This window comes from Stigmatopora nigra, chromosome 3 (assembly GCF_051989575.1).
Source record: "Stigmatopora nigra isolate UIUO_SnigA chromosome 3, RoL_Snig_1.1, whole genome shotgun sequence".
NCBI classification, from domain to species: domain Eukaryota; kingdom Metazoa; phylum Chordata; class Actinopteri; order Syngnathiformes; family Syngnathidae; genus Stigmatopora; species Stigmatopora nigra.
The window spans coordinates 10,403,922-10,430,814 of NC_135510.1; the positions used below are offsets into that span (position 1 = coordinate 10,403,922).

The following is a 26,893-nucleotide window of genomic DNA, read 5'->3' on the forward strand; positions in this document are numbered from 1 at the left end:
TATGGATGTTGGATCTCGGTGAGCCCAAGGGGAAAACAGTTCTCACACAAAATGTACTTCTGCTCTATGTAACAGAGGTTTTTTTTTTTTTTTTTTTTTTACATTTAATTCACACAACCTTGTTATTGTGGAAATGTTCTTTTCCATATGCCATTTGTTGAAGTCCCAGGTGCATCCAACATTATCATCCAGCTTCTGTTTTGATTCCTTATGCCAAAAAGACATTAGTTATCCTCCGTGTGTTGGAAAGGTCAGTGCGCATGAAGCTGAGGGGGTTGAAGGGGGCCTCTGTGAAGCCCAAGGGACCAAGCCCCAGAGAGATCAAACTTACTTGGAGGCCTATATGCAAGGACTGCACTGCAACAACAGGCGGCGCTCTTGTAGTTTGATGGCATGGCAAGTCTGGCATGTTTTTTTGAAATGTATTTTTATCGCAGACACCCTCGTTCCTATCCTTCTCCCTTCAGGCTCTTGTGTACAACTCTGTACAGTCTGAGGGGCAGAGGGGGTCTTGGGTATGGTTGAATTCCCTACGGTGTAGCACGGAGCCTGAGGGGCTGCAGTGTGTAGGAGCACGGGGAATGCTTTGGCCTAGAGGGGCCTGGAGCTCAGATGGAGCCTAGAGGGTCATCTTTCTAACTCAGGGAGCAGATTGAGGAAGGCAGCAAAGGGAAAACACCTTGAGAGGAAGCTCCCAGGAGAATAAAAATGAACAAAATTACACACCAACGTAATGATGATTCTTGAAATTCCCTTCTCTTTCTCGCCGTCTTTCATCTCCCGGTGTATTACGCTGGAAGATGCCCACTTCTAACAGGATTAGATCCATCTTCATCATGTGAGATACAAGATCACAAAGCAAAAAGCAAGACCCCCTGGGGAAGAGCAGGATGAAACACGGCTTCCTCATCTCCCCCTTCCATCCCACAGGATTCCAGATGCTGGGAAAAGGGGGGGCAGAGAAACAAGGAGGACCAATGTGGACAAATGGAGCGAGAGAAACATTTTGTCTAAAGATATCAGTCTCGTTGGGATATCATAGTCACCATTTGTATTAAAAAGTACTTACTCGTCTAACGTTAAATACGTCATGCCAAGTTATGGATGAAAACATGGCCAAACTCAGACTGAACTATCGACTTAACAGACAATATGGTAAATAAATATCTTTAACCAAAATACAAGTGGTACTAGTACATACAAGTACAATACATGGACTTTAAACTCAGTACACATTAGAGTATTCTACATGTTTTTTTTCTCTCCTAGCGGGTGATTTTTGGATTGGGCACATGTTTCTTGCGCACAGGTTCACAACAAAGTGTTCGTACTATGAGTGACATTTATTCCTTTACCGAACCGCTTATTCTCACAAGGATTACGGGGGTGCTGGAGAGTATCCCGACCAGTTGTAGGCAGGTGGGGACACCCTGTATTTATTGCCAGCCAATTGCAGGGCACAATGAGATGGACACTCTGACAAGGACAATTTTAAGTGTTCAAAAAGCCTACCATGCAGATGTGGGAGGAAAGAGGAGTACCCCGTAGAAAACCCACACAGGCATGGGAAGGCAATGAAAACTCAACACCCTAAAAGTCCGAACCCACCAGGGATTGGACCCTCTTTTTTACCGGGTAGTACATTAAAAAGTTCTAATGTGATGAATTTTCATTAAAGTAAGGACAAATGACGTTACACAGTTAATTCAGAACCCTATTGCGTATAGAGAACCCTATTGCGTATAGCTAATTGGTTCAAATTAGTTAACTCCACTAGAGGGAGTAAAGTGTTGTGACGGGAGAAGGAAGGGAGGTATATTTCTTCAGTACTGACATCAAAGATTGATGAACTCCTTCAAGCGTCATTGTCAAGGCATAAAAACATGAACGTTGCTGAAAACCCAACTCTGCAATGGCACGCACTACAGTTGCACATATTGCTCAGCACGTTTTCTTCTCCCATACCAAAACCGCTTCATCTTTTCACAGTCACAGGATGCCTAGCTAATGTCGGGCAAAAGGTGTATTACACCCTAAATTGCTTGACACTCACATTTTTCTTAATAGATTGATATACCTATATACATGTACAATTCAACTATTTTTTTAATACTACTTCAATTCAATTTAGTATAAAATAAAGGGCAGAAATCCAACACTCCCATGTCTTTTGCCCACAAATCCTAAGGGGGAGAATCATTATTTAATGAAAAAGACAAGGAAAAAACCTATTCCAAAGAATTAAAGAAGAAGAGATTCAATTACTGGGATTTAATTACAAGAAATAACTCTATTGAACGGAAAAAAGACACTCAAGTGTTGGAATAGACTACAGCCGATTGAGACGATAGTTTCAGGAGTCTGTTCTCACCCAGAGGGCTCATTATTATCAACAAAGAAGGCTTGATTTAAGGAGACGCTCATATGAGAGCCGTCTGAAGTCATTACCTCACACACATGCATACACAGAAAATGATTAAAGGAACGCCACGATAAAGAGGAGGTCTGAGCGTCCTTTTAAATATGGCCAAGAGGCAGGCAGGCAGGCCAGTGTATAGGGTTTGTGAACCCCATCATTTTGTACAAACTCATATTTTACACATTCACATTCAAGCAAACACACAAAGCAATGGACCCTGACACATGACAAAGCTCATATGCTATTTACAGGAAGTCTATTAGTGTCTTAGGTCGACTAATTATTCAAATGTAGGTTGCAAGTGTGGACACTTTCTCAGTGCGGTGGGGGTAGGCATAATTAGGTGATGGCGGCAAACCACTGTTTTTCAATTTGACAGGGCTATGGCCTTATTAATTGAACCTCCTCAAGCGAAGTTCGTTTTGTCCAACAAGTAACTTCACCTTGATAAAAAAATTAAATCCTGATGTATAAATTGACTGAAGATAAAATTAAATTTGTGAGCAGGGATCCAAGCAAATATGTGAATCATATTACTAGTATACATTTTTGAAAGGAAAAACAGCTTTGTAGGAGAGGTTATGATGAAAAGTGTAAGAAAAAAAAAAATTATTTTCTACTTCAATTCCAGGAGTTGGACCATATAACCTTTGAACTATATTAGAAATGTATTTTTGTAAGAATTCTTCACAATATGCAAAACTGACTCTGGTTGTGAATTGAGTTGTGCACAATGTGACATTAGTATAGCCCTATTTTTTGCTCTCAAGTCAAGCAAAAAAAATCCTGAATTTGGTGTAGTGACGTTAGAAAGGCAAAACAGAAAAAAAACTCCAATGCAATTCCCCTAAAACTGAGAAAAAAAAACACTTGTCACAATTTATGAGAATGAAACCCAGTTGATGTTGTTACATAAACATTCTTCTTTTTGCTGTCAAACTCTCAAAACGCACACCAGAGGCAACATTGGTGGTCACAAACGTAGAGATTTTTCCACAACAAGGGTTTATACGGTCTCCAAAAACAGCCGCAGAAAACACCAGACTTTAATAGACTGTATTTTCTTGGATGCTGGACTCGTGCAAGTTCGTGTGCATTTTTATAAAGTAATCATTGTTGTTGTCGCATAGCCTTCTATATTCAATCCAGCAAAATGTCTAATTAATTCAACAGAGTCCTAAGAAAAACAAGCTTTCCAGACATTGCTCATAGTGTGCTGGCAAAGGGTCGTACATTGGGACAGAACAACACATGCATCGTGCTGTCCCCTTGTTCCTAATGAGCTTTATCGCATTGGTCCCGCTTGACTTGTCCTGTTAAGTGGCACACATATATCCATATGTTCCACATGAGCAGGCAGAGGGGACACGCTGGGTGGCGGAGACGCTTTCTCAGTTACATCGCACTGTTTTGAACGGCAACAGCCAGCAGCGAGAGCCAGTCAACTCCACTCTGTGTCTCAACTGCGGCAACGTGTGGCGAGCAGTGTGTAGACGCCAATCGTTCTTGAAGGTTGACGACAGGGTCCATTTGTTCTTGATGTTAAAGGAGTTAAGAAGTCACATTTGGAGACCGCGTTGAATTGTGAAGCAGGACCCGGCTTTGTCTCAACTCAGGAGGGCCACCTCGATGCTTCCAATATTACTAGAACATACCCAGAGGAGTTTCTAATCACTGAAAATGCTTATCAAAAGAACGCCCTTTTTTGGCGAGTTTGCTGACCTTCTACCTTTCAACCTATCCTCCGTTACTACGCTATCCTTGTCCAACCGAAGCAATAAAATGAGCCCTTAAAGAATCCTGATGCTTTTGCCAGATTTACATTTAAGATGTCCTGTTAAATTAGTGACCCTTGCGCATACCATTAAAGGTGAAGAGAATGAATTTCAGCTTCTATTAGCTTCGAGGTGTCTATGTTGTTCCAATTTACCTGTGTTCCCTTACATTTATTGTTGCGTGTAAAATGTAAACGCCTAAATGTGACTTTAATTACCTCATAACCTTTTCTGTGATGCACTGTTGAGCTTTTACGCTGATGTGTGATGTCACAATCAAGTGCAGAGCTTAAGCTAGTATGCAAATGGACTTTAGCTAATTGATGAGCCGTACGTGAAAGTGGGCTATTTAAATTAATAAGTAGCAGTTAAAAATACTTTAAACTGCCGAATATAGTTTTTTATGTGTGGGAAATGAATGCATGAAAGATTTGTTCGTGTTTGTTTAAATCAGATGGGTTTCTGTTTTATAGTTTGGTTCCTCCTGGGAGGAAAGGGAGTAATTTTTTCACCTTTGGATGTATATTTCTATACCAATGTATGAAAATGTATGGATGGTTGTACCATGGTTGAATGTCTCCCAAAACAAAACTATCATCTGAAACAAGTCAGCACCATCTAATGTCCCGAAACTTAATCTCATTATTCCTTAAAGTATATTTGAATTACAAAGAAAAACAATATGACAAGAGCTAAGATAGTCTTTTAGTTTTGTTTTTTAATTTGTACATTATTGAAATTAAGACATATTAGTGCTTTTCAGTCAACAATGTAAGTCAAGAAAGTAAATGTGGTGTTTGGACAGTAATAAAAGGAAAAACAAACTATAAAAATAGAAGTAAAAAGATTTTGGGCAGTGAACAGATCAACAAGTAACTTTAGTAACACTGCTTTAACTAAAACAAAATATCACGTGCAATAACACTGCAGTTAAAACATTCCTGTTTTAACTTCATTTAACAAAGACAGTATAAGAAAGATTAAAAATCTTTTTCATGCAAACGGCCTGACCATTTCTAAAATGTAAATAAATAAAGTTTGATTCCTTGAGTTATAGATTCACATTAACGTTGTTATCAAAGGTTTACCGTAAAGTACTGCTTGTTGTGAGGCAACTAAGCCAAAATGGTGGTGGTAAGGCATAGTCAATTTCAACACTGACTTGCTGCTTCTGAATGTCAGAAACAGTGTAACAATGGTCCCATTTTGTTCAAAAAGTCTTCTAACTTGTTCCTTATCTGCACTACAGTTCTTGGACCAACATTTCGACATGGAGAGCTGGTTGAACAAGACTGATCTTCCGTCATACGGCAAATAAATTCAATCACTTGGAGACAAAACCTCATTAAAGCTCATCATGGTTCCGGGTAAGATCCTCTCCATAGTTGGTGGCCTGACTTCCTACAAACATGTTCCAATTCTCCAGGATCTCTTCTTCGGTCAGCATTTGGTCCTGAAAATAATGCAAATGCTGTCAATTGGCCCTAATGATAAATTGCATATCAATTCATTGTATTTTTGCCCAAATTCAAGGACAAATTGTCAATAACAATTTCATACCTTGTCCTGATCAGACTCGTAGACCAGATGTCGCGCCTCAGCCTGGGCGTGGTCATAGTTTTGTGGCATAATCCATTGGCGGATTTCTTCCCGGTCCATTTTCCCATCTTTATTCAAGTCTCTGAAGTCTGAGAACTGGTCTCTTTCTGTCTTCAGCCAGTCTGGCTCTGGGCCACCATCTTCTTGAGCAAACATGTCAGCTGAAAACAGGCAAGCATTTTGTTATGATACGTACTGTGAAAATATAAAACCCCTGATACGCAAACCCAACAATTTTCATGAAATCTATGTCCAAATAGTTCAACAAACCGCAAGGTCAAACCACTTCAATTTGAGTTGCTCTGTCTTTTTGGTGTTTCCACCTAATTGTATTTGAAGAATCAACTGCAAATATTCTGCGTTCTTTTTAAATTGATTTTAAACAAGCTATACTTTAACAAAGCTCAGATACGCTCCAATGCAACGGCAATGAAACGTACATCTCTGCAATTGGTTTCAAATAATTGCTCAGACTTACCAACGTACTCCTCCACATCCACGTGACCGTCGCCATTCTTGTCGATGTCCTCCAGGGTTTCCTGCATTGGTCAAAACGGGGTGAAGTCATGTTAACGGGGGTCAACGGCAAGCCAGAACTTTGGCTTTGACTAATAAAGACAGAAAAAGGTTGCTCTGGGCAGTGTGACTCAACGCGAGGGTCACTTTACAGCTGGCCTGGCACACTGACACTACAATTACAAGAAGCTCTGCTGATGTGAACCAACACCCCAACCGCATTTAAAGCATGTAGCAAAACATTTGAAAGCCCCGCTAGATGTCTTTGTCCACGGGTGAGACTTTAGGTCATCAGTTAACAAGTGCACTAAAGACACATTTGGCGTGCAACACACACACACTCTTCTACACACGCGATAAATCTACTCAATGCATATTTCCCTACAGGTGAGATGGCCTCTCTGAACCCTGATGAATTTTTAATAGATGTGTAAAATAGCACTGACTAATAATAAACAAATGCCATCAATATTCTAAACTCAATCTTAAATGTTGCGTGTAAGAAAAAACACTGAGTGAAAAGTAAATAATAAAATATACACTGACAGCTGAGCTCAGTGGATTTTCTAAGAAGACTACCAACATACACACTAAGAGAATCCAGCCAGAAATGTCAATAGCAAACCTCAATGAACAAATAGTACATCCTTTTTTGGGACACTGTTTGAGTTGGCGTTTCTAATTAAAAATATGTGATATTGTGTCGCAGAGATTCGGCAACCATTGAAATGGCTGGAAATTCCATTGGTATTCTGTTCTGACTACAGGAACAAACTGACCACTTATTAGCGACAACTTAACACATTTCTCTGATAAGAGAGATGCCAAAGTTAGAAGGATTTTCCAGGCCCATTCAGTGACATCATAAAAATGAGCCTTTTTAATAATTAACTCCGTCAAATGGGTAGTACAACTTTTATGAACACAGCAGCATAGTGCCTTACTGCGAAACATTTCCCACGCAACCGCTCCATGAGGCCAAATTCATATTTAAAGATCGAGTGTTAAATGGGACAGCCAGTACCTCCCTCTGGACTCGCCCCAAAAATATATATACTACAAACTATCATCTAGAGGGCAGACTTAAATTTCTGGCTTGGAAAGCATCAGAATTTTGCATATTTCGCAAAGCATCCCCTCAGACACATCCCTCTAAAATAGAGGTCGACCGCGATGGGATTTTTGAAAGCTGATTCTGATTTTAAAAAGTAAAATAAAAATTGCGATTGGCAATGTCTAAAGGCAATTTTATTTGTTAAGCGGATATATAAATATATTTTTAAAAATGATTATGAAAAGCAAGTTAAACACTAAATGCATATAATCGAAGTTCATTCATTGATTTTCTGAACCACTTTATCCTCTCTAGGGTCACGCGTGGTGCTGGAGCCTATCCCAGCTGACTCCGAGCCAGAGGCGGGGCATACCCTGAATCGGTGGCCAGCCAATCACAGGGCAGAGCACCCGGAGAAAACCCAGGCAGGCCCAGCACGTGTCTCTGTATCTCTGAGTGCTGCTCACCTGCACTACAATCTCTTTCATGTGCTCAAACTCCTCAGGATGCAGGAAGGCTGTGAACTCTTCTCTGTCAGCCAGTTGATCCCCATTCAAATCGGCTGTTTGGAATCTCCTCTCATCACGAGGCAGCATCTTCTTGAAGCTGAATTGGTCTGCCGTCTCATCAAACTCACCTGGATTGGCTGAGCACACAAGAAAGGTATCACTAAAGCCATACATAGCAATGAATGAGCCTTAAGCTCGGTGGTAAAAGTTTCAACACTTTGAATCAAGGGAGTTTATTTCCTACCGAGGTAGTATCCATACGTGGCTTTCTTGTATTCTTCCCATGAGATCCTGTCGTCTTTGTTGAGGTCATAATCTCCCCAAACCTTTGCCACATTTTCGTAAACGTAACGCTTCTGGACGCGTTTGATCCACGCTTTGAGCTCATCGGTGGTGATGAGGCCGTTTCCGTCGCTGTCGATCCGCTGCACTATTTTACTGGAAAAAGAAAGCCAATATAAAAGAAATATTTAAAACATTATAAGGGACTGTTGGGGCCTATCCCAGCTTTCTTAAGGCAACCATTGGGGGGCATCTTGAATCAGTGGCCAGCCAATCACAGGACACAAGGAGACGGACAACTTTTCCCACTCAGACTCATACCTAGGGGCAATTTAAAGTATTCAAGCAGCCTCCCATGGGAAGTGAGGGACACCTGGAAAAAACCCACTCAAATCTGGGGAGAACATACAAACTCCCCACAATGAGGACCCACCTGGGATCGAGGCCGACACGCCCCACCTTCTGAATGATTCATTCACTCATTTTCCATACTGCTTATCCTCAGGGTCCTACTGGGGGTGCTGGAGCGATGCATTCATAATCAAAATTAAATAGTTTTGTTCAGTGATGTGATTGCAATTTAAAAAATGAGATGTTGCAGTTTTCTTTTCCCTCCAGATTATTTTGGGGATGGTCGTTTTGGAAGAAGTGTTGCATAACACAAAGCCACGGCTCATGCTGTGATATTTGGTGAGTTTAGCCCCTACAAAATATATTCATGTTCTCCAGGGGTAGGAGTTGTGTTCCTTAAGAGGTGTTTTATGCACAAAAAGTTGCTTAAATTCCATACTGTACTACCAGATGCTTAGTGGTACAGATACTAGTAATTATACACCAATTAGCAGTTCTTGAATGCCTTCATATTCTTGACAGGGCATGCATTTCAGTTTTTTTTATGTTGTTGCTGTATTTCAAGACAGGAAACAAGAGCTTTGGTTGAAGATCTGATTGGGAGGGGCAGCAGACCAATTTAAGCAAAGTATTCTTAGACTGCAGTTGCCACGTTGTGATGTACCAGGGGGTCCTCCCACTCTTACAGGAACCCACTTTAGCCACGTCGGAGTCAAGAAATGATAAAAAGAAACAAGGATGTGAATTTTAAAGACGGAAAGGATGGCGTGTAGAAGACTACCTTGTGAACTACCATTGTACCCAAACACCATAGCCTACAACAATGCTTCTTTAATGAAGATCTATAATTAAAAGTCATTAGGTATATGAGAATAGGCCGACAGCAAAACAATAGAGCACCGTTTTCTCATTCCTTGGCATGCATGGCACATATTTGTCATGCCCTGGCTCTTGATTAGTAAATATTCATGGACTGTTACATGCAATATGCTTGTTCAGTTGGAGTGGCGTGGAATGAGTGTCAAAAACACAGAGAGAAGGAGGAGATGGAGGGTGTGCAACGGGGAAGCCCCCCGGACTTACCCGAGTTTGTCCTTGCTTTCCTCCGGGGTGAGTTGGTCGAATGTCCTGGCCTCTTCTTTTCCCAAGAAGGCCTCGTGGTCATACTGGAAGCTGCTGTTGTCGTCTTGCGTTCTTTCGTTTAGGTTGGTTTCGTGAATGACACGCTCTTTTCTCGTGGTGGGCTTCCCGTGGGCCGCAGTGGTCCATAATAGCAGCGTGCACATCAAGCAGATGATCTCCATCATTCAATATCTAAAGCCGGCTTTTGTTTATAGGCAGGCTAATCGAACCTATCTCTTCCGCAGTTTCTCCTTGATGGCCTTTTTTGATGATCAGGATCAAATACACAATTGTAATAAACCACTTAAAATACTGCACTATTTGGTTTGATTTGATCTGTTCCTTTGGCTTTGCGCGTCAAGAATTTGACACAACCCAGTTTCTCCATGGACGGGAAAAAACTAGGCGGTAACTTCCGGGTACCTCTTGACGAGCCAATCAGAGTGCAGCATAAAAGAGGCTCGTACTCGCCACCCTGTAACAGCCCACGGGATTGGTCAGAAGGATACAGATGGAATTTCGGCGCCACGTTGCAAGACGCCAGCAGAAGAAATGGACGTGGCCAAGGGAAAATTATCTTTTTTTGCCTTTCTACTCGAAAGTTTGCATCAGCCAAAGGTGACACTTCTCATAGCTCGACAATTCTCAAATGTACGGCCGCGATTGGGCCTGTAATAAGTAGATCAGGTATCAAACTCAACTTCAATGAGCCAAAAACTTGACCCACAGGTTAAGGCCCATCAATTTACTCTCCCCCTAAAAATATATTAATAATAACAAATCATTTGATCATCTGATTTCAAAAACAGTCATCTATCACCATCAGCTAACCATTTTGAGACAACATTAAATTGGATGGCAAAATGTTGTAATATATTTCACTACATGTGTGTTTGGGTTTACTACCACACTGGAAAACTGAGGGAAACCAACACTGATAATTGATTTAACATAAACTGAATATTAATGAAAATGTGAATACTTTTTACCTCCATATTTACTGTCTTCCTCCTAATTTCTCATAATTGACTTGTGAACATAGGGATCTTATGAATCAATGCCTACTTTACCCCCCAAAAACGGGCAATTTTTGGGCCTTGATGACTTTATTGCAGTTGTACGCACTTGAAAATAATTGAACGGATACGGCAGGTGGTCCGTCATTTGGCAACTGATTTTGTGATGTGTTTTCAGCAAGTCTAAAAACAAGTTTGCTTGGACAGTGGGTGTGATCGCATCTGCTCGCAGAGGAATCGCATTACACATCAGCATCTCAACATGCTGTAATGTGGAAGAGCAGAGTCTCTAGCCTCCAAACAACTTGCTGACACTGCCATGCCTAATCCTCGGTCGTGGGCAGGAGAAACGTGTATTTTGCCATTCGACATTAGCATAATAAGCCAGCACATGGCACATTGCTGTTTTGCATAAATAGTACACCCTAGTTTATAAAAGGGCCCCGAGGCTAACTAGGCTCTTTATTCAATTAATGAATACTTCATGTATTTAAATTAGTCCTGCCTGGTCAATTCAAATCAGTGTGTCATCCAACAAATAGATTTAAAAAAACAAATCTCTTCCTCATGTGAGATGCATCCGTTACTTTGGAGAATATGTAGTTCATTTTGACCAAAGTCGTGGAATTTGTAGTTTAAAATAGTCAGCAAATTTATCAGGATTTAAATAAGGCCAATGGTTGGATTCCAAGAAGTTATTTTTCAAAATAGAGTACAGTCTTTTCTCGATTATAGCGACTTCATTTATCGCGAATTCACTTCTTCAATTTTTGTCTGTTAAATATTTTTTTTTTCATAAAAAGGTGAAAATCCACGATGACACTCCTAAGTGGAACCACTCCCCTGTCTTCCGCTTGCTACAAGAACTCAGCACTGAAGAAAAGAAAGGTAGATATTATAGGGATGACTCTACTTAGAGATTTTTCGGTTATCCTGGCCATGTCTGGTCTACAGTAACTGTGATATTTGAGGGATTACTGTAGTTTTCTGTATGATTATGCAGTGTGAACATCAATATGTTCGAATATAGCTGAGTAAGAACCAATAAAAAACTGTAGGCTACTTAGGTAATAATTCTTTTGAATGAATTCATAGTAAAATAAAAGCCATTGAATGAAAAGTGAAATACAACTAAATTGTACTGGACTAATGAACCCTAATGGATGAAAACAAAAAGTATCAAGCTTATGAAAGAGGTTAGATTTTGAACATTTTTTATCATTATTTCTTTTGTAACACTAGCGGGAACCTCCGTTTGAATATTTGAGCCAAGAATGACTTGTTTCCTATTGGTCATCTATCAAGTTTATTTAATGATAGACCTTTTCTCATAATTGGTTGCATTGATATTCAATATGATTCATTTTAGCTCCCAACCGCAGAAAGCTCAGCTGTTAACCTTGAGCTGAGAAGTTACCTTTTATGGACTATAAAGCATGTTGGCGAGTTAGAATGGATGTCAAACAACAGTAACATTGCCCGAAACTACTTAAAAATGTTGCAGGGAGAAAGTAGAAGAGTGGCTTTCAACATGAATATTTCACTGTAGGAAAGCACAGGAAGGGGGTGTGCAGCTACAGGGGTGTTCAGTTAACCATGAGATTGCACACACACTCTTGCAGAAGGCATTTGGTTAATGTAATTAAGAAAACCCTATGGTGGGAGACACACAGTATTAGTGTCCAGGACATACACTTCTGTTTTGGTTTCTCCTGGCCCACGCTCATAACCACGCATTGGGACTCTATTAATTTAATTTACTAATCAGTCTTTGCACTTCACAAGCTTTAGAGTTTTTTTAAACACTGGATATTTTGTACAAATATGCAATTATTTCAACTGCCTGAATAACATTAGAGCTTTGTGGTTGTGAATGTTGCTGAAGACCAACTGTCTGTGCATAATAGGTAAAATGTTCGAATAAGAATACTTGGCTCTCTGAGTATCAGCATCACAGCCAATATTCACTCATTGTCTGAGATTGATGGTACTAGATGCCAATCTATTTTGAATGGGAAAGTTAGCAGTGATTATTTGCTAAAATTGTTTTTTTTAATTACCGTTAATGGGATTTGGGAATGGGAGTTGAGACAAATGGCAGCCAATTAGTTAAAATGTGTTATTGTGATAATATTTGAGGAAAAGGGGAGTTTTTGTTGTTTTTATAAAGCCACAATTTGAGCAGTAACCCCAATTTGGCTGCGATAGGCTCTAGCATCTCTCGACTCTGGCAATGGTAAGCGGTGTTCAAAAAGAATGAATGGATACATGAAATGGTAAAATACTTGAGAATTGTATTAGATAGTATTACATCCAGAGATTGTTCCTATATCTTTAAAGAGAAACAGTTCTTAAGCCTTATACATTTTAATTTTCATTTAATTATTACATTGTTTAAACATTTATTCAGTCAATCGTCTGAGTAGCACTCATGAAGCTCGCCTACTTGTACCACAATTTGAAATTCACTGCTTTGCAGTATCAAAACCTTGTGAAATTTCTGCTCAATTATTGCAAACAACGACATTTTTAGCTTTTATTGAATTTCGGTACCTTTATTTGTCAACCTCGTATTTACAACACCTGCATTTTAATTCTCTGTGTGCTGGATTTTGTTTCAGCACTGTGCTTATTTGTTTTCTTTCCAGCTTTCCCTTAAAGTTAATTGGTAGTGTGTTTGTTGGATGCTTTTGGCTTCCTCCAGGTTTGAGTGTCAGCCAAAGAATGTTTATTTGAATGAACAATAACAGCGAATATATGTCTCTCATCACACAATTACCCCTTCCCCGCCATTGGGACTTTTCATAGTTGTAATAACTCACCAGCCCTGCTATTCTAGATAGATTAATAAACTTCTCAGTGCTGCCACGGAGGAGAAAAGAAACCTTTGCTCTGTTTAATGACAACTGTAAAGTGGAGGCAATCATGGGATGCCTCCCGTGACATTTCCCCCGGTTCCTGCTCGCTCCACTTATCTCAGACAAATGGCCGTGCCAGGCCGCTATCGAGATGAAGCGTTTTCCCCGAGTCATTACGTCTGTCACTGGGGCCATTTCCATATTGAAAAATCTAAAACAATAAATGACACCCAGGCTTTTAATAACTGCGAGGGAATCATATTTGGAAAATTGCATTGAAGCAATAACCTTTTCTCCCTGTAATTAGATGACAGAGGGGTCCCGCTTTTAATTAAGTCAGCAATTTATAGTCGGGTGGCCATACCTCAGTGTGCTGATTAGTATAGGAAGGATCACAGAACAGCGTTGGCTCAATTTGAGAAGATTTGATCTAGTAATTACTGTGTTATATGGCAAAGTCCGCGTCTTGCCTCAGACTCGAGGCTATGTGTCGATGCCGTGCTCCTTGAAGCGTGGCCATGGCCGCCGTTACTCACACTGCAAATATGAGGCCGGCAAGCGTCTTTCTGAATAGGTCTTCAAAGGAGGTCATCAACGGAGGACATAATGTTTCAGGAGGTGTATTAAGGTGGGGATTGTCATTGTCAGCTGCCCCGTTTTTCAAGATGTGCGGGTGTATGTGTGCATCAATTTATGTCACCGCTTAATTGATTCCCCTGGTCACTTTATTACGCTAACATTTGCACGAGGGGCCACAACAGTTAAGGATGCTGTTTTAGTGCCGTGTTCATAAACGTGGCCATTTACTGTCAATTTATGTCCTGACAGGTCGTAATGAAGACCATGAAAAGAAGATTAGCTGGAGCTGTTGTGACGGCACAGCGCATGGGGACGGCCGTGATGAGACTGGGGGGACCGTGCCTGTCGTGTCAGCTGGCAGCCTCTGGCGTTCCCTCACTGTGATTGACGCTAAACTTCTGATTTTAGGTAGGAACTGTAAATTTTCACTATCTTTTGGGAATATGACATTCAACACACTATAAAGAGATGCGTACGTCAACAGGCAAACCCAACAATCCCCCCCCTTGACACATTATTACTGACATCTAACAGATGCTTGCGATCAGTGTTGTTAATTTCATTTGCTCGTCTGACTAACCATAGCTGTGTATAGACTTCTTTACTTCTTTTATTATGATTTTCTTAACACATTACATCACTGGCATCTTGTATGAAAAGTGTTGGTCGTAAAGCTGCAAAAGGCAGCGCTCAATGTGTTTATACCTGGTTGTGATCAGAGTAGTAGAGAATATAGCACCCCCGCCCACAGGAATTCATCCAATCTGAAATGCAAATCCCAGAGGCCTATTAGTAGAATGAGGTTAATTAATCCCAGAGGACAAACGAGTGAGCAAGGGGCTCCTCAGCCCCCAAGATCTTGCCTTCATAAAGGTCACACTTGACAGCAGGAACAGCGCATGTGTTGGCCCTCTGTGAACTTCTCATCCCTCCCCTCAAAACATGCAATTTGATCTCTTCTTTCAATCGGCGGGACCACACCGCCCGAGAATAAGCCCACGGATGTGCTAGGACATTAAGTGCTAATACTAAACGCCTTACCCGGGGCTCTGAATCAGACCTAGATCCTGTGACAAGCTGCCCTCTGAGGCTTCAGAGTCTGGTGCTAAATGTCCCCTGCTGGCTTATTATCATTTGTGCTCTAATGCTAGATTCTATCTTCAAGGGATTTGGATGGCGTCATTGTGACCTTCGATTTATGGGTCATTGTTTTGGGGAATGTTTCCTTATGCCACCGCTTGTCGTTAACTGGACTTCAATTTTTGGCCTCTAAATTCATAGAGTGACGCAATGCAAAATCTTAACATCTTAAGGATCACCTGACTTCACTTGACTTTGTATTTTCTTGTAATGCAACTACAGGGGAGTACTAAGTATGGCAAAGATTTTAGGATGTCAATTACAACCAAGCAAACGCACTAATAGACTCAAACAAGGGTGTGATAAAGAGTATTAATGACGCAGGCAATTTCCATTCATTGGCTAAAATAGTGTCAGAATTGAAAAATGTCACTACCTAGAACTACTGGCCTTTGTTAGAATTAATCCATTCATTTTACGAAACGCTCTTCCTCACAACGGTCGCGGGTGGTGCTGGAGCATATCCCAGCTAACTATGGGCACCAGGCAGTGGACATCCTGAATCGGTGGACAGCCATTCACAAGGCACAAGGAGATAATGGACAACCATACACGCTCGCACTCCTACCAAAAGGCAATTTCGACTGTTCAACCAGTCTATCCTACATGTTCTTGGGACGTGGGAGGAAAACGGAGTACTCGGAGTAAACCCACACAAGCCCGGGGAGAACATTCCAACTCCCCAGAGTGAGGAGCTGATCTGGGCATGGACCCTCGACTCCAGACTCGGACATGGACTATCATTGATGCCCAATTGCTCTTTGGTCACTGGAAAGAGTCCCCACTTGTTTCTGTTGGAGCAGTTGACTATTGTAAGGTGTCAAATTGGAGGAGGCCAAACTTTTTAGGACAAAAACAAAATATTATATTTTTATGTTAGAGGCCGGTGTTAAATTCTCCCATTCCCATTGTCACAAGCAATTGATACCATAGGCCTCACCCTTCAAAATAACTAACCACCAGCAATGTTTCTGGGTAGCGTCTGATTTGATGTAACCGTCCTCCGTCCCGTCTAATGGACGCAGAGGCGTTTTTTGGCTGGCGGACGAGCATCTCCCACGGGTTGCCACGCAGCTCCTGTCCCCCCTTTTTACTCTGCAGCTGGAGCTAGCGGGGCCAGATGCTACATAGCAGTACCACCCTCTGTCGCTCCTTTCCTCTTCCAGGAGGATGGTGCCCAGAGAGGAGGATGACAAACGCCTCTGCCTCCTCTTACTGACGGATTTGGACGACCCAACTTCAGCCCCACTCTGTTCCAAGCGCCAGCACAAGATGTTGACTTAATGGAAAAGGGGTTTGGCTGTTCACGGGCCCATATGCGTTTATATTGGGGAAATATGGCAGACCGGCCTGTCTGTGTATCACTGTGTGTCTTGGTGTGCTCAGAAACATTAGGAGTGTGACTTGTGTGTGTTTTCACATAGCCCAGACTGCCTACATCCATCATGCCATGGTGCACTGGCAGAGAGCAGGACTCAGACAGCTTCACTAACACACGGTCAGTTAAATTGCCTGTTAAATTGTCTCGCTCTGTCGCTATCTTTAGGTGTAGATAAAATCGCTGTACTTAATGGCAGAAATTGACAAGTTAATGTCAGTCAAAGAGCTCAGCCAGGGTGACATTACGATAGAAAAATCTTGCAAAGTGATATACAAGACACCTAAAGGCTATTTTCAAGCGTAACGTTTCATTTTGTTGATCATTTCATCCTATTATATTGTAATTCCTCAAAAAAAGATGAGGCTGAACCGGATCAAGGCTGAATCATAGTATATTCATCACCCGTCACTTTGCTCTGGTAATAATTAAAACAATAATTTCAGTCCAAACCGTGTGACATTTCTCCCTATGCAACCAGATGGAAAATTAAGACTCATTCTTTTAACATTACTGTTAATGGCCGGATTCCCTCTTGTGTACCAGCGGAACCACTAGCAGAACCATTCAAAGGACAGTGCCCATTGTAAGGCGTGGAGTTAGTCAGCCTCATCTTATTAAGTAAATAGAAAAGAAGTAATAAGGGAAAAAACAGTCATTTAAAAAGTTCAATTATTATGATTATACTGTAAATATGTGTATAAATCCAATGCAGACATCTTTGTAATTAACACAGAAAGATTTTTCCATATTTCCGCATTTTAAGATTGATTTTGCATAACTGTAGTCCAAGATAAATTGAGCCATTATTTATGTCTTGCTGGTGGATACAAATCTGACACAAAAAAAAGGTTTTCAAGAAGATTTTGTTTGCCTAAAAATGTACAGAAAATGTAGAGGAATCAAGAATTCTCCAAATGTTCTATTTGCACGAATGACATTTATTCATTTTCCCTCCTATATTCTAATGTATTACCTCTATGATGTTAAGATTTTAGGTGCTAAAGTGAGTAGGGAAAATATGTAAAAGTCAATATAGTCTTTTTTATGCTCAAAGATGGAAATGGGTGGTTCTGTGTCACAATATAAATCCACCCAATGGAAAATATTTTTCCTCCCAATGAAATTCTAACGTGGAAAGCTTTGAAGAGTTTAAAATGACCGCTAGAGGGCAGAAACGCTCTATTGGTCGCACCAATTGCTTACAATGTGCCTGGACAATTGCTTTTCACTCATTGACGTCTGAGATGATTTAAATCTAAATGGATCGTGGTATTTATGTTTCGTAATCTTACAACAATTAAACATAGTTATAATAATAATAAGAATAGTCATTTAAATTTCACCATGATTGTTTTTCCACAATTACCCATGTTCAGCATTAAAACACAAATATTTGACATATCCTAGGGATTCCATTAGGTTAGGATTCCGTATTTATTTGGTTCATTATAGATTATTAGTTGAACCAGTGGCATTTGTTTCATCCAATATCAAATTCACTGGGCTCAGTAATAGTTGGTCTGAGACAGCTCGGGAATATGTTTAGCACATCTTTTTGTGATGTGTTGAGGCTGAAAGAAGCCAAAGTGCAAGCTCCTTGGTGAATGAGCAGGAAGGGAACTTTGCGGGGGTTTCTGGCTTAAATGTACCCCCATATGCTCAACCATCTGAAGGAAATCTTGGGAAGGCGATTGGTAAGGGCCAATATTTGTCTTTCTTTACAGTGCATCTTTGTAGTAATGACGTCTTAAAACTTGGTACTACACTTCAGCACTACACTATAAAAAGGCATGCAGTTGCTCTTTTAACTAATCTATATTTATGAAATGGTCAGATGAAGTTTTTTTCAATTTGTAGAACTCTTCTTGTGCAGTTCTAACAAGTAGTATATAAAGAAATACATATATACATGCAACTTCCCTTTCATAACAGCCTGACAATGTGTTTCTGGGGGCCCCCATGTCGGACCAGTGCGCAGGAATTACACTAATGCGGGATGACCGGGGTCCTTTCATGCGACAACCCCCCCAACAGCTGTCCTAAAATCAATACACGTCATAGAAATATGAAAACAAACATCCATACACTGCATGGATCCACTCTCACACAATGTGCTTTAAATTGGAAATGAAGGGTTAACTCTTGAATTTGAACATGGCAGTACTAATGCGTGGAATTTACAATTGAGGATTAGGGTCACACTGAAAAGTAAAAGTTGGAATTAAATTGTGCTGACAGTAAATATCCAAAATATGTGAAAAAAAATAAGCGTGAGTAAACGTAATCATTGATTTTATACAAGCTTTGATAAGTTAAGAACATTGACAGATTTCTTTTTTTTAGGTTTGAGGAGATGAATTTGCAATTTATATTAAGAAAAATGGCCGTTCTTGTTGAGGAAAGTGAGAAAATTATAATAAAGTATGGCATGGCTTTAATTCTAGGAGGGATACATTTGTGTTTTATTGTTAAAAATGTTAAGTATTAAGTGAAAAATGAAGAGATTGTTACATGAAAAGTCCCAATTTCTAAAAAGTTGGCTTGAAAAAGATAACTTTTCCCATACATGAAAAATACATTTTTTTACGACGCAGTACAGTAGATGCATTACACTATTAGCATTACGACTTTTTCTTTGTAACTTGGCAACTTTCTTACGACTTTCCCCATTCCGAATTACAATTTTTTTTCATACGTTTTTATTGTCACGACTTCTGTATTTGTTACAGCTCAACTATTCGTATGAAATGTAACTTTTTCAAATACGTTACATAAGCCTCGTAACGTAACGGCTTTTTCTCATATGTCACGATCTTATTCTTAGAAATGTTGGCATTTTTTGCAGACACTAACTTTTATCCTTCTAAAATAATGCCAATTTCGTGAAGTTATCCTTGTACCACTACAACTATATATTTCAATTATATTCTCATTAACACAGTTTTGTGATTTGACAACATTCTTCCAACTCAATTTCAGATGTAAAACCTTTGTTAAAAAGTGACTGATGGACTTAAATAACTTTTTTGTCTACAATTTGCTCCCAATTTGCACAACATTCTATTTTCAAATTGTAACTTATACTATTTAATGGTATAATGACTTTCTTACAACTTTTTTTCTCCATTTGCACTCTACGTGAAGTAGGAATTGACTTCAAGTCTTTTCTAAAATGCATGTGGATATTTTTGCCATATTATTGATAATAATACCCCACTGCATTTTCATTGAATATTCACATATGCATAAACGCCTTGGCTATGCAATGCGGGAATCTCTGTTGAGCAGCAGCACATGCAAGAGAGAAGCAGTGCATCTGTTGGCTCCAATGTTAGTCTTAATTACTGGCCTTCATGTTCTCCGTGGCCCTCAACCGTCTTTAATTAAAACCTTGATTAGGGGGGAGGAGGTCCTGGGCAAGACTATTACCAGATGGGTTTCCAGCAATCATAATAAAGACTTTATCCGCTGATGTTGCCCGCCTATGTGCACCATATCAAAGCACAACGTAAAAAGGGAGGCTGTTAATTACGATGGCAATTGCTTGTCTAATTAAGCTTCGTTTGAGATTAGATTTAGAAGTATATACAGTCTCTGTGCTCTTGCTATGGGGCTTTACACTATATAGACTGGGCGTGTGCACAGCAGGGTGTAGATCAATAGTGATGCAATGGCCTGGAAATGTATCTTCTCAAGAGAAGTCCTTCCATAATAAGATCCAAGTGCACATTGACGCTATATTATGTTGCCAAACATGCATTTTGGGGATGATATTTGTCTCCCTCTTGGTGCCATTTCCCACTTTCTTTCTTTCTCCAATTTATGTCTAATTTAAGGACTCTCGTGTTGGAACCTCTGCACTTTTTTTTCATGAATCCACTCCCACTAAAAATGACGCGCAAAGCTATAATGCGCCCCGACGCATCTTTCAGAACGGCATCTTTATATGCTTTAAGATCAGGCGCATTAATGAATATGAATGTGGTCAAATAGGAGTGGGAATGCGCAATTGTCTTTTATATTCAAACATAGAAACTTGTAACCAACAATCAGTTCAATTATCCTCAAGATATTTACTTCACTAGAGGCTTTGTCATCCAATAAGAAAGAAGGAGGGGGGAAGAAAAGGAGGTTCAGAGTAAAAAAAAAAAAAAAGGAAAAAGAGTGATTTCTTACTGCACTGTGTGCGTTCATTTTCCACACGGTTTGTCGTCGTTATTGCCCGATTTAGTGCGTGTTGTGTTTAGGAAGCCTCGTTTTTTTTTTTTTTTTTTTGCAGCGCGCATCTATTTAGACTTATCACACAGATGTGCGCTCATGTTGTCACATTTCTTTTTAAAAGACCGCCTGCGCGGCATCATTTGTACTTGTTTGTACCCAACAGAATGATATATGATTACCTATCTGGCAATGTAGCGCTCATTAAAAAGTATTAGGATATATCATAGCAAAACTTGTGTTTTTTCATATTCGTGCAAATCTATCGCCAAGTGTCACTTTGTGTATAATTCATGCACGCGTTATGTGTTGCCTAAAAACACGTATCAGGACGCTGTTAGTTTATATTTGTCTTTTTTACCCTTGTTGTTTGCGCAAAAAATGACTAACCCAAAATTGAATTCATTTCAATAGAATAAATATTGAGTCCAAGTGAAAAGGGGGAAAAGTACCGAGTTATTCATTAGGTTCCTTAAAATAACTCAATATTAGGGAACATTACGTTACTACCCCCCCCCCCCCACACACACACACATAATACATAAATAAAAACTAAAGTTACAATTTAAACTTACACTTCAACCGAAAATAATACAATTATTTATTTTGGTAAGTTCAAACCAATCTAAAATTATTCACTATGTGAAAAAGTTAATAAACCAAACCAATTTTCAAATTAATCCTGGCAACCAATTCAGTGTTTTTCCCTTTTGTTGGATAGGATAGGCTCCAGCACCCCCGTGAGCCCGATGAGGATACGTGGCTTGGATGATGAATGAATAATTATTCATTATTTTTTCATTTTTAATTCTATTGCAAAGCTATCTGACTTCTATATGATCTCTTGCAACAAGTCACAGAAAAGCCATTCAGGTAATGAATGCATTGACATTACTGTGGAATGATGACTATTTTCACACCCCCTCCAATCAGGAAGAGGTGCAGAAAAAAAGCAGTAGAGTGAGATATTTACAAATGCCATCTGGTCACCTGTCACTTGCTGTGCTTGTTGAATCGTGTGGAATTGAACCATGTCTTTTATTTAATCAAAGTGCCCATCATAGTGTACAGTAGAGAACATGGTATGGTTTTTTTCCCCATTCATTTCTTCTTCTAATACACTTGGCGCAATATGTGCACGATAAAATGTATAAAATGATCTGATCTGTTTCTTTTCAACAGCGTTGTGCAACCTGTGCCCGGGGGATTGTGCATCAGGACCACAACTATCATACCGTGTGTTGGCTATATCGCACACCATGAATTACACACAAGAATGAACAACCTCAGCTTTATTCACTAAAGTCAGCCAGCTCGAGTAATGGGGGAAGCCCCTCCGTGCAGACCCAGCTCCAAGTTTCTGACAGGTAACTTACACATGGCAAAAAACAACAAACAACAAACAAACAAACAAACAAAAACGGTCAAAACATTAGGTACACTTGTTTACTCTAACTAAGGAGTCAATATGACATATCAACTTTTTCAAAATTGATGTTTGGATTGATATTGCTTGTTTTCATGATTATTAAATATGTTTATTATCTTGGTAGTACAGGTATTTAGTACTTCTACTTTTTAATTGATTGATGAGTTATTAGAAAAATCCCATTGCTTTTCATGTAAATAGAAAATTGGCATGAAATAATTGACTTATGCACCTTTCTAATGACAAAAAAAAGCATATACTTGAATTCTTTGTGGAGAAAATATGCGTAAAAAACATTTCTTGAACAATTTATATATGTCAGGTACACAGATGACACCATTTGATAGAATATCATGGGACATTGGAGTTGTCATTATTTACCGCTCAAGTTGAGGTCGCTAATAAGTGCAGATGGACCCTCATGTATGACGGTACTGGGTACAGGCCAACGCCCTTTAGATGACGCGCAATTTACCTCGCCTTGCGTAATTAAGCAGAGCCTAGTGTATGTAACACTTTTATTTTTTGAAGGGCTCAATACGCTTCCATTAAACGTTATTAAAGCCCGTTGAGTGACGAGCTCCCATTTGTCTTGTCAGGACATCTGACAAGCTCGTTAGCTCCCATTTTGCCCTGTCAAGTCACGGCGCGACACGGACACTGACTTCCTCAGCCACTCGTGGCTATGCAGAAATCAGAGAGTGTGTGTATGTGTGTGTGTGTGTGGGGGGGGGGTGCAATTCCACAGTCAAAGCAAGCTTACATGGCAGGTGTCAGTCATGCTTCTTTTTTGCTTAAAATCCAGAAATGCCAATCTTTTATTGTAATGTAATTATAAAAGGGAAACATATTTACTCTTTTATTTTCTAAGGGAATCATAAGTGTCGCCCTTTAGAATTGTTAAAGTCATATCGTAGTCAAATGAGGAGATATCGTTATTTTGGGGGGGGGGGGGGCAAGAAACGAGGAGGTGGGGTGACACTTAATGGCATCTTTCCGCTCGCTGCACTTTCAGAAGCAATCGTAGATCGAAGTCAGCCTTGTCACGTTGAGCTAAAGTGAATTCCTAACATCCAGGACGTGGCTGTCTACTCCGGACAAATTGCATCCAATCACCCCGGGGGAATTCGGCTAATGTCTCCATGCAGGGCCTCGGGAGCGGGGAGGGAAAACAAATCAAACCACACACTGCACAGCGTAGAGGGGCTTATTAAAACATTTCACACACGTGGGGGAAAGATAGTATTTGTGTGACTGTGTGTGTTTACAACAACTAATTAGGCTATACACACAGTCTGGACAGTGTGTCTTAAATTGAATATATTTGTGGATTACATACTCTCATCATGCCTATTATCTGAGAGGCAAACATGCAACAGGCCTTCAAAAACACAAACAAAATCATTTTTGGATTAAATTGTAACATTTTGATAGAAATAAATGAGCAGTTTCTATTTGGCAAGTACGTATTTACTTGATTCCAAAGATGAGCAGTATCCATGCTTTTGTTATGTATATATACTCTCGTTGTTCTCAGGCATTTCTTAAAGTTCAGTTTCCAGTTTTCATAACGGCTGTTTCCTCTGGCATTCAAAAGAAAGCCGATGGAGAAGCAAAACATTCTTGTTTTCATATGTGGCACAGCGTGCTCAGGCATAAAAGATGGTGTAACTGGATTTTCATGTCAGTGCGAAGCTCGCCGTACTTTTTGGAATTTGGCAGATCACAACGCAATGAGATTGACATATAGGAGTGGCCAGGTTGTGTAATTGACAGGGACAATTTTATGAATTAAAGTTGCTCCTTTTTTGCCCCATCGCAGAGTTGGTCTATATTCAATCTGCAATCAAGTCACATGTATAGAGAAACAGTATGTATACTTTGTAAATGTGTGCTGGGCAGTGCACGCCAAAAGTGCATTGTCCTTTAAGGGTATGTGAAGAAGCCTGCTGATTGATGCAAGAAGTTCATCAGAAAAACTCTTTCACACGCACCTAAGATAGTTTGAATATCATTTAGTACTTTTGAAAAAAAATGCTTCACTTGCTAAGACAGTTTTTGAACATTAAATACCACCACCACCCTCAAAAAAGCACATAAACTTAGTCAAAAACATTTTCTTCTATTTCCAATTTCAAACTAAATACAATTTCGATCATATTGTTTGTTAAATTGTTCAAAAATAGAAGGTTAATTTAGATAGCTCACTTTGAAATGTTAGGGAATGTAAAAATGTAGTAGTAGTTTGGTTTGACAGACCTATTAGATTCACTTGACTGTAAGTGCAAATAAAAGTTGGTTCCTCTTATTAACAATGTGGGCATACACTATTAACTCAAGATGTCATGTTATTACACCTACAGAATTTGGGTAACCACATCAAAGATCCAATGGTGGGGCAACAATGTACTAGGAAAACAAACAAGCAAGCAATCAGGGGGTACGTAGGCTTAGGCACCATATTGTTTGTTTTTATTTGGTCCAGTGACCATCGGTTGTTTCGGAACCAGTACCAAATTAACAAAAGGTCTACTCAAGCCTACCTATAAGCATACGTCTACAACAACAAAAAACTATCTGTCCAATTCATCCTTGAGATGGTCAGTTATCTGAAGTGTCATAAGAGATTGCTGAGGTCAATCATGCATGATTTAATGTTTCAGGCATATTTTTCTAACAAATGATGGAACTTTGACTGTGAATTACTTGCAAGGAATTTTAATCTGGTGTTAACTCGGACTTTTGAAAGACCAAGATGATTTTTTTTTATCATGCATTGCAAACAAAAGTAGTACTTGTGATGGTAGCACCAAAACTTTAGAGGAACCAGTTGAGTTGAGTTTTGATCAACATTTTTGAGACTCTTTCTTATCCAACTGACTTTTTTTCATCATTATCATATTAATGTAGCCATCACTGGTCATGTTTAAATGCCCGTGACAGATCTAAACAGCTTCCAAAAGGCATCATAATGAAATTTACCTTCTGTAGTAGTTATATTTTTATTTGTGCAGAAAACAAGTGCTTTTTTAGTGTGAATATGCGTTTTTAAGGCTGAATATGTGGTTGCTCTATTTGTTTCAATGGAGAAAGATGTCTTTTGAGCATATAGAGTCGCATTAGGATATCAAAAACAAGCAAACAGAGAGACTAGAGGAACCAGAACCATGAGTGTTGCAGTCAATCATGGCATCATTTGTTAAAAAGTTACGCACACTAATTAAAAAAGCGAATGTGCAGAATCCAAACTCATCCTTACTTCACACGTGGTCGCCGTGGAGACGAGATGGACATGTTGTAAAATAGATATCGTAAAGGCCCATTTCCCATAAAACAATCAATGCACGCGTGGGTTTAGTGGGGGCACTACTAAGTCAACGTGGTGACGGCCGAGGGAGAATGGCAGCGGACAGATTTGCGTTCACGCCTGATCAGGTTTTGGAGAGCGAGGGAGGGGGGGGTTTGCAGGGAAAGGCAGCACCTGGCTTCCACCACTGCAGCCCGTCTCTGTTTATTGACAGCCTGATAAGCAAAGGGTGGGGGGTGGGAAGGGACGGCCCGTGCGGTTTCCAGCACGGATGTCGAGCACCCTGCTGCGTTGCACGGTACCGTCGCTCCTAATGGACATGCATCCAAATAATAATGGAACAGGCGGACCAGAGCTGACCGGCCCGTGCCTGTCTGTACGCTGCCCCCGGTCGGTGTCTGTCCTCTTCCTGGGAGACGGGCGATCGTCACGGTTGTCCATTTACACTCTGCCTTGTTCAAATTGACACAAAGCACGTCAGCTTGTGGAAGAGGCGCGCAAGGCTTTTAACCTTCCTCACTAAAAGCCAGACTCTATTATAGGCCTGTTTTATGAAGCTGTGCGTCTAAAAGGTAAAAAGTTTATGATAAATTGACATGAAATGTCCACACCTGTTGCATGTATACTGAGCATGCGCAAATATAACAATGCATATAAAGAAACGGAATTGTTTTAGCGGATTTACAGCAAATTTATGCCTTGTGTTGTGATGAATGATTAAAATATGACCACATTTTTAAAAGAGATTTAAATATGACCTGCTATTTTACTTGAAATATTGTTATTATCGGTATTATTATTATGTTTGGAATTTTTATCATCAACATTATCATAAAAGTGTCTTATAATTGTGTTTTTTTTTTAAACCAACATGGCATATCTGATGGTATACGTCAATTGTTGTTGTGGGGTGTGAATTTTCTATCAAAATGTCAACTTGTTCAACATTTGTGTTTTGAAATTAAAATCTAAATAATATTCAAACTTCTTCCGGCAGAGGGATTGATATTGGGACCCGCCCACGGGCCACACCACCTCCATGGAGAGCTTCTCCATTCTCTGAGGACGGCGTCCCGGCGGAGGTGTGACGTGAACGCATCGCTGCAGCCAATCGCAGGAGGCTTTGGCCTGATTCAGCCTGGAAAGTTGAAGCTAAGAAGCTCCCCTTTTTTTTCCTCCCACCTCACCACTCACTCTCATTGACATTTCCACACTGCCACGGATCTAAAGCTTGGGCATATTTCTTCTGCCATAAGATCTACGGGTAAGATACACGAGGAAAAGAACAAGTGCTTTTTACACGGACAGGATACCACTTGGAACCTGCCTTTCCCTGTC

General features: G+C 40.0%; 2 protein-coding genes across 7 annotated transcripts; one reads left to right on the plus strand and one right to left on the minus strand.

Annotated features, from left to right (window-relative positions):
- Nucleotides 1-4,892: 4,892 nt before the first annotated feature.
- Nucleotides 4,893-10,039, minus strand: rcn1 (reticulocalbin 1, EF-hand calcium binding domain). Its single transcript, XM_077714116.1, has 6 exons — nucleotides 9,589-10,039; nucleotides 8,117-8,310; nucleotides 7,831-8,009; nucleotides 6,272-6,332; nucleotides 5,755-5,954; nucleotides 4,893-5,647 (listed from the first exon to the last, which is right to left on the minus strand). Exons 1-6 carry the CDS (start codon nucleotides 9,810-9,812, stop codon nucleotides 5,540-5,542), a joined length of 966 nt encoding a protein of 321 aa, XP_077570242.1. The 5' UTR covers nucleotides 9,813-10,039; the 3' UTR covers nucleotides 4,893-5,539.
- Nucleotides 10,040-10,120: 81 nt separating this feature from the next.
- On the plus strand, nucleotides 10,121-26,893 carry LOC144194461 (uncharacterized). 6 transcript variants are annotated; one of them, XR_013325892.1, is made up of 6 exons: nucleotides 10,121-10,245; nucleotides 11,447-11,531; nucleotides 14,330-14,488; nucleotides 16,645-16,718; nucleotides 22,002-22,186; nucleotides 26,553-26,893. XR_013325892.1 is itself a non-coding variant. In XM_077713556.1 (5 exons), exons 1-4 carry the CDS (start codon nucleotides 10,180-10,182, stop codon nucleotides 16,710-16,712), a joined length of 378 nt encoding a protein of 125 aa, XP_077569682.1. In that variant the 5' UTR covers nucleotides 10,121-10,179; the 3' UTR covers nucleotides 16,713-16,718; nucleotides 18,534-18,936. The 6 variants fall into 6 exon arrangements, 4 of the variants coding, with proteins under 4 accessions (XP_077569682.1, XP_077569683.1, XP_077569684.1 ...); XR_013325891.1 differs by lacking the exon at nucleotides 16,645-16,718; XM_077713556.1 differs by lacking the exons at nucleotides 22,002-22,186; nucleotides 26,553-26,893 and adding an exon at nucleotides 18,534-18,936.

Bases quoted from the DNA above. Each gene is read 5' to 3' on its own strand.
- LOC144194461 (XM_077713556.1), top strand. From the start codon at position 10,180: ATGGACGTGGCCAAGGGAAAATTATCTTTTTTTGCCTTTCTACTCGAA. The intron at 10,246-11,446 runs GTGACACTTCTC...TTTCATAAAAAG, and splicing joins AAAGTTTGCATCAGCCAAAG to GTGAAAATCCACGATGACAC. The intron at 14,489-16,644 runs GTAGGAACTGTA...GTTTTCACATAG, and splicing joins CGCTAAACTTCTGATTTTAG to CCCAGACTGCCTACATCCAT.
- rcn1 (XM_077714116.1), bottom strand. From the start codon at position 9,812: ATGATGGAGATCATCTGCTTGATGTGCACGCTGCTATTATGGACCACT. The intron at 6,333-7,830 runs GTGAGCAGCACT...TGACCAATGCAG, and splicing joins TGAAAGAGATTGTAGTGCAG to GAAACCCTGGAGGACATCGA. The intron at 5,648-5,754 runs GTATGAAATTGT...CATTATTTTCAG, and splicing joins ACGAGTCTGATCAGGACAAG to GACCAAATGCTGACCGAAGA.